At 47.1% G+C, this 7,317-nt stretch overlaps 1 protein-coding gene across 1 annotated transcript in view; it reads right to left on the bottom strand.

Moving 5' to 3' along the window:
* Positions 1–367: 367 nt before the first annotated feature.
* Positions 368–7,317, bottom strand: part of B4GALT5 (beta-1,4-galactosyltransferase 5) — a 77,266-nt gene continuing 70,316 nt past the window's right edge. The window contains exons 8-9 of the mRNA XM_027558296.1: positions 4,439–4,540; positions 368–3,554 (exon numbers count right to left, since the gene is read on the bottom strand). Of these exons, the coding sequence (XP_027414097.1) occupies positions 3,407–3,554; positions 4,439–4,540 (250 nt within the window). The 3' untranslated portion in view covers positions 368–3,406. The remainder of the gene's footprint in view (positions 3,555–4,438; positions 4,541–7,317) is intronic.

Below are 7,317 nucleotides of genomic sequence, written 5' to 3'. Positions count from 1 at the left end.
AGCTCAGGCCTCCAGAGAAGCCCCTTTTTAAATCTTTTGCTGTTGTGGTCACTTGGCACACAGGATATTAGCTCTGCAACCAGGGATTGGACCTGAGGCCCCTTCAGTGGAAACATGAAATCCTAACCAGGGAATCCCCTTCCTGGGCCAGTTCTTGAATGAAGACCCAAGTGTGGGCAGATGCCCCATAGCACAGGGGGTTCAACGCTTTGGTTACATCAGCAGCATTTTTCACTCAACTGGCCTGACTGCAGGGCTTGGGTTGCAGTATTCCTCTCAGGACCACCTTGAGGTCAGCTCGGCTAAAGCAGAAGCCAAGACTCTAAGAAGTCAAACTGTCCTGGACAAAGAGAGACAACCACCAAGGTTTGGTTCTTGAATATGTATTTTTTACTGAAAAAATCATTCATAAATTAACATACAAAAATGTACAAACACATGAGTAAATAATGTAATGACAAAGGACTATATTCTTGTGAAAAGTGTTTTTTAAAACATCTTTAGATTTCAGTGCAAAAATGTACCCCTGGCACCTCTTAAAACATAAGAGCAAGCTCAAAAAATCGTAGTGATGGAAACAAGCTAGTTCAATGTCATCGTCATTGGTGAGTGGATACCATCAGTCCACGTGGCTGTCGTTCAGCTATAGGTGTCCGTGGTGGAGCGGCTTAGGGGAGGCCCTGTGTTGTCAATATGAATAGCTTTGTGGACACTCCCTCCCCGCCAAAAAAATCAGTGTGAAAGAAGACTTTTCCTTGCACACTGCAATCGAAAGGCAAGGCTGATTTAAGGGGTCATCCGTTTGGTAGCCTTAAGGAATTTCAGCTGCCAAAATACGCGCAAGGTCACACTTGGTTCTTGTTGTTTAACATGATAATTTCACGCTATCAACACGCTATCAACAGCACGTGGGGCTGGCTGTGGTTTTTCATTTTTTCTTTTACGTTTCCCCACTCAGTTTAGTGGATAAATGATTTAACAGTGCACAGTAAGAGACTTCACACAGATAAAACAAACTCACACATGATTGCAAGATGATTTAAGTTACCCAACTTCCAGCCCTGGAAAGACTTTTTCCTTTTGTCCTCAAGCCAGCATTTTCTTTGTCAAATTAGGTGTTGTTAGCTTTCTGCCAGCATTTGTTCTTACGGCAAATATGCTAATGAAAGGCTTCAAACACGGGCCATCCCTGACCAATGATCAGTCTGCCCTGGCAAATTCTTCCAAAGGACATAGTAATTTTGTCACACTGAAAGCAGCTCACAGCTCTCAGAGAAAGAAGAGGCCAGGCCAGCACGAGGCCTGGGGGCGCATGGAGGAAGGGGGAAAGAAATTTTTATTGCTTTATGCACCTTACGTCAAAGGAAAACCAAAAGAACTTTGTGTGTCATATTCCCTGTGAAGGTCTTTTAAAGCATGAAATGCTCAAAACTCTTTTAAAACATTTATGATAACAACTTACCAGCGTGCTCAAGGGCAGGAATCTGCTCTCTCATATGAGCTGGTAAGAGGTTTGCAATGCGGTTTCTTTTCTAAATAGCATCCTCTTCTTCGAAAAAACAAAAACACACATTAAAAAAACAAGGCCTGGCCAATCACTCCCACAGCTTGTGGGGATCATACGTCCATGGAACCCACACATGCAAAAACCCCAACCCACGTGTATATACACAAATATAGCCCCTACACACACATCCATGTAAACCATGAAAATTAAGGAAACTGAAGGCAAACAAGGCAATTAAAAAAAAAAACTATGAAGTACTCCTCAGAAAGTACTCTTTAGTATGGATACATAAATATGTTTTATGGAAAAGGATGGGGGAAACCTGGTATTCCTCAGAATTCTGCAGGAGCCAAAGGGAACTATGAGGTGAGGGATTTGGCTCAAGGGAAACAGAGAGGCACAAATTCAAATGCAATTTAGAATCTGACTTCAAAAAAGCACATGGGGGTGTGAAAGGAGCATGTGGGCTCCTGTGTCTGTCTGTCCGGCAGCTTTGTTAAGCTAATCCCAAAGCTCTGATTTGGTCTAGCCTGGATCCCAGTTGACCCGCAGCACACAAGTGTCACCTGCTCCCTGGCTAAGTTCCACATCATTCAGTTGCTCATGATTCTATATATTGGGCTGGCCAAGAAGTTCATTTGGGCTTTCCCGTACGATGGTACAGAATGACCCAAGCAAGCTTTTTGGCCAACCCAACACTAGTTAATAATGTTAACAACAAAAAAAAAAACCTTTCCAGAAACCAAAAAGGGGAATATTCAGAGGAATCATTGAAGCTGGTTGGTAATTTAGGCACAGATTTCAAAAACTGTGGCCACGGTCCACAAGAGCAAGCGAAAGAGAGAGAGAGAAACAGAAAGTAGGAAAAACCAACACCCCCACTCTCTCCTGATGCCGAGGAAAGGATGAGACACCAAGGTGAGAGACCCAGTGGTGTGCACTGGGCCCACCTGAAGGGTTTGCTTCAAGCAGGACAGCACTATCCTAACACAGCTTCCTGTTCAGCACAAGGCTGGGACCGGGAAGGACTGCCCAACAGGGAAGAGAAAACCAAAGCCAAAGTCAAGAGCAACGCTTTCGGAAAAGGGGACGCGAGGTGAGGCAGAAGCAGCTGGCCACTGGTGATAATGACTGGGCTGTTTTGTTCTGCTGTGACATGCTCTATGTCCACTCCCTTCCACAGTGACAGCAACCGGGGAGATGGCTGTCGTTCCCTTTTAGCCGAGTTCCTGCATCTGCCAAACCAATACAGGATCTGATATATAAACCCTCGGTTTGAGTTGGAGCCGGCTAGAAAATTAAAAAAAAAAAAAAAAAAGGCATTTTACATGGCTTATTTACAATTATACTTCTTCAAGAAGTGATTGTTGCATGTCTATTTCTCTTCCCCAAGCCCTCCCCCTCCACCCTCAATCCCCACCCAAAGCAGGTAATTTAGAAAAAGAGAGAGAGAGAGGGAACACCAGATATGTAGAAGGATAGTTGTGTGGAGTTTCCTTTTGCTCTTCCTAAAACACAGCTGCCCTGCGCGGGTCTGCCTCTCTGCTCTGGAGGCCAAGAAGCTGCCCAGGCCGTTCTCGCGGGGGAAGAGGCTCCGGGGCGGCTCCGGTTCCGCTTGCGGAGGCCCGTGGCTGAGACGGGGCGGGAGGCCGGGGAGGAGGGCAGCAGGACAGGCGTCGGTCAGTTCCCGGGCGCCTCCCTCCACCCCGGCGGGTCCGGACGGGGAAGGCGTTTTTGTGCGTGTGCTCTGTTCACATTTTTTTTTTCCTTGAACCCTGTGATCCTTCAGGAGGCGCTGGGTTTCCTGTTCTCTTCCTCTGCGGCGCGCCCCCCGAGACGCGTCGGCGGGCTGCTGTCCCGGGGGCGGTGGGGGAAGCCAACGACTGTTCCCTCCTCCTCTCAGTACTCAGTCACCTGAGCCAGCTCGGGTGTCAAGTTGACGGTAATGTTTTTATACAAGGCGTCGTACGTGACGTTCGCGAAGTAGTTCAAGTTGTTGAGGCCGTCCACCGCTTGCCGCTCCTTGGACTTCCTCAGCAGAGCGTACCTGTGAAGCGGGGGCACAGGGGCGGCTCTGAGCGAGGGGCCGAGCAGCACGACCCGGGGAGACCACGCTCCTGCCCGGCCCCGCAGGGCGGGTCATCTGCCGTTCGGCTCCTCCAGGCTGCGCGCCATTATCAGACCTGGAAACACCTCCTATTTCACGCGAGCTGCTGGACTTTATTTAACGCGCCTGCCCCTCGGCAGAGGAGGAAACCGAGGGTCACAGTCCTAACTGGCTCGCTCGAGATCACTCACTGAGCGGGGAAGCGGAGGTAAGATGTTAAATGGCGGGACGAGAAAGTTCCGTCTGTATTCAGTGCCCTCTTACTCCCCAGGAAAACAGTTCATGCAGTCAGATCGACTGTCGTGAGGACAGTCCTCCCAACGATTAACAAAAGACAGAAAGAGCCACTCCCGAGGACCTGGAGATGCACGCCATGCACTCGCCTCTGCTCAGCCTGACCTGGAGTTCTTTTCCTTGAAGGTGTACAGGGTGATACAGCAGCTGCAGCCACACAGAGGCTCAGGGACACCCTTCCAGAACTGAGCTTGCAGAGAGGGTGCCAAACTCTGTCACATGAGCGTCAGTTACACAGACTTTGACCCGAATGGGTTTTTCTCCAACTCCCTGAAGGCTACAGCGCAGACAACTACAAAGCTTAAGGAGAAGTGATTTCCTTAAAAGATCTTACAATCACATTTTTCACCAATAGTATCATTTTGCCCCCAAACACCTGCCTCACACTTCAGTGAGTGATAAACAGGAACTCTCAAACAGCTGTCTGAACAAGACCTTGGAAGGGGTGAGTAGCAAGCCCGGGGACTGCAATGCTTGAGGACCCTGGAAATACAGGACTTTTGTATGAGGAATAAACAAACTGCACCAACCTTCCAAGAAACTGGACCTCTCCTCGATGGTGATGAGGAATGGACTTGTACTTCCCTGTGTCACCTTCTGGCCGACTCACAGAATAGCCTGCATTCTGGACTCTGTCCAAGACAAAGAAGATGGGTAAAATGATCAAGTCTGACAGGTGAGACCAAGGCTGAGGAACGCCAAGCTGAACAACAGTGCTTCTTTTGCATCTATATATTCAAGTCACTTTCCCTCTGGATAAGTTCATGGTTTTAGAAAAGAAGTCTACAATATGAAAAGTTTTGAAAAAGAAGAGAAATTAAAAATTCCCGAGGTTTGACATGGGGTCTCAGTGACAGGTGCAACCATGTGTGCACACATGCCCTCCCCCCCCGCCCCCGGTCAGCTTGTTTGTTGTTTAGTCGCTGAGTCGTGTCTGACTCGTTTGTGACCCCATGGACTGTAACCCACCAGGCTCCTCTGTCCACACACTTTCCCAGGCAAGAGTACTGGAGTGGGTTGCCATTTCCTTCTCCAGGGGATCTTCCTGACCCAGGGATGGAACCTGTGTCTCTTACGTCTCCTGAATTGGCAGGTGGATTCTTTACCCTCTGAGCCACCTGGGAAGCCCAAAGTGGCACAGTATCTGCATATGACCCCCACATCCTCCAGCAGACCTTACATCACCTCTAGCGTCAACGCTATGTAAATAGTTGCTTATGGGGAGCAAGCAAGTTTTGATTTTTGGAACTTTTCGGAATTCCGCACCCCACCCCCCAATCCACAGTTGGTTGAATCCTCAAATTCAGAACCCGCGGGTGTGGAGGGCTGACAGGGTGAAGATGTGTTCTCCCTCTCATTTGATAACCATGTATGAGATGCCTACTGTGTGCCTGGAATTATGTGGGGTGCTGGGGAAACAGTCACACATTCCTGGCCTGAGGGACTCCTTGCTGAGCTGGAGAAAGAACAGGATGAGCCGGCAGAACAGATGTCCTGCTGCTGCTGCTGCTGCGTCGCTTCAGTCGTGTCTGACTCTGTGTGACCCCATAGACGGCAGCCCACCAGGCTCCTCTGTCCATGGGATTCTCTAGGCAAGAACACTGGAGTGGGTTGCCATTTCCTCCTCCAATGCATGAAAGTGAAAAGTTAAAGTGAAGTCGCTCAGTCATGTCCAACTCTTAGCGACCCCATGGACTGCAGCCTACCAGGCTCCTCTGTCCATGGGATTTTCCAGGCAAGAGTACTGGAGTGGGGTGCCATTGCGTTCTCCAACAGATGTCCTAGGGGAGCCCAACTAGATTCAGAAACCAGTCAAACCAGTATGGAAAGGCTGCTCATCCTCACCAGGTTCCTAAGAAACCCAAATTAAAAGGATGAGATGCCATTTTTACCTAACAGACCGAGAAAGAATTGTCCAGGAGCTGCTGTGCTGAAATGGGCACAAATTTCAATGGTCGTTTATATCCAAAAGCAGGTGGTGTGCTAAGAAAATTTGTACGCTTATGTACTGTTGGTCACAATACTTTTGCAATCTTTTCTGAAGGAAAATCAGACAATAACTATCAAAATTTTTAAAGTGCATTTACTTCTTGACTCTGCAGTTCTGCGACCAGGAAATTAACCTACAGAAATATTTGCACATGTGAACAGAAGATGCTCAAAATTAAACAACACTGTTCATCAACAGGACAGGATTAAAAATAAATTGCTGTCTGTCTACACAAGGAAATACCACATAATTGTAATAACAATGAAATGGCTCTCTGTACTGACATGATTAGAAGGGGAGAAGGGATGTGTCTGGGCTGTTTATGTATGAATAGAAAGAACTATAAAGAAACTGCTTGTTGAAATGGCTACTTCCTGGGAAGGAAACAGGATATCAATGGGGATTAGGACTTACACTCTTTTGTTTATATGCGTGCGTGCATGCTAAGTCACTTCAGTTGTGTCCAATTCTTGGCGACCCTATGGACTGTAGCCCACCAAGCTCCTCTGTCCATGGAGTGGGTCACCATGCCCTCCTCCAGGGGATCTTCTCGACCCAGGGGTCAAACCTGCATTTCCTACGACTCCTGCATTGCAGGTGGATTCTTTACCGTTGAGCCACCAGGGAAGCCCCTTTTGTTTATACACTTCTGTATTATCTGAATTTTTACCAGCCTCCTCTGAATCCAACTTATACTCTCATTGTGATATATAGTCGTTCCTCAGTTTCCACGTGGGGGGACTGGTTCCAGCACCCGCCCTGCAGTTACTAAAATCCGAGAATGCCCAAATCCCTTATGTAAAAATGGCATAGTTGCTGGGCTGCTATTTAGTGGCTCAGTTGTGTCCAACTCTTTGTGACCCCATGGACTGTAGCCCATCAGGCTCCTCTGTTTACGGAATTTCCCAGGCAAGAACACTGGAGTGGGTTACCTTTTCCTTCTCCAGGGGATCTTCCCGACCCACAGATTGAACTGGCATCTCCTGCACTGGCAGGTGGATTCTTTACTGCTGAGCCACCAGGGAAGCCCCTACTATTTACTTACTGTACAAAAATACTATTTGACACTACTCACACATGAGATTGTTCCTACAAACTTAAAATACGAGCCGTACCTGATGGCATGGATAAATCTGTATAACTCATATCTGACCTCTGGTTTGGGAAGGTTTCAGTGCAATGGGCTATGTGTGTAAAGTACACACCAGATTTCTAAGATTTAGTAAGAAAAAAAAAGGAATGCAGAATATCTCATTAATATTTTATATTAAAATAAATTTTATATGGATTGCATGTTGAAATGGTATTGTTTTGGATATACTGCAGTAAGTATAATTGTTAAAATATTTTTATTAATATAATAAATTAATTTCACCTTTTTCCTTTTTTAAAATCTTTCTAAATAGAGCTACTAGAACA

This window comes from Bos indicus x Bos taurus, chromosome 13 (genome assembly GCF_003369695.1).
Source record: "Bos indicus x Bos taurus breed Angus x Brahman F1 hybrid chromosome 13, Bos_hybrid_MaternalHap_v2.0, whole genome shotgun sequence".
NCBI classification, from domain to species: Eukaryota; Metazoa; Chordata; class Mammalia; order Artiodactyla; family Bovidae; genus Bos; species Bos indicus x Bos taurus.
The sequence above is the reverse complement of the archived record's forward strand: the minus strand, read 5'-3'. Positions and strand labels throughout refer to the sequence as shown.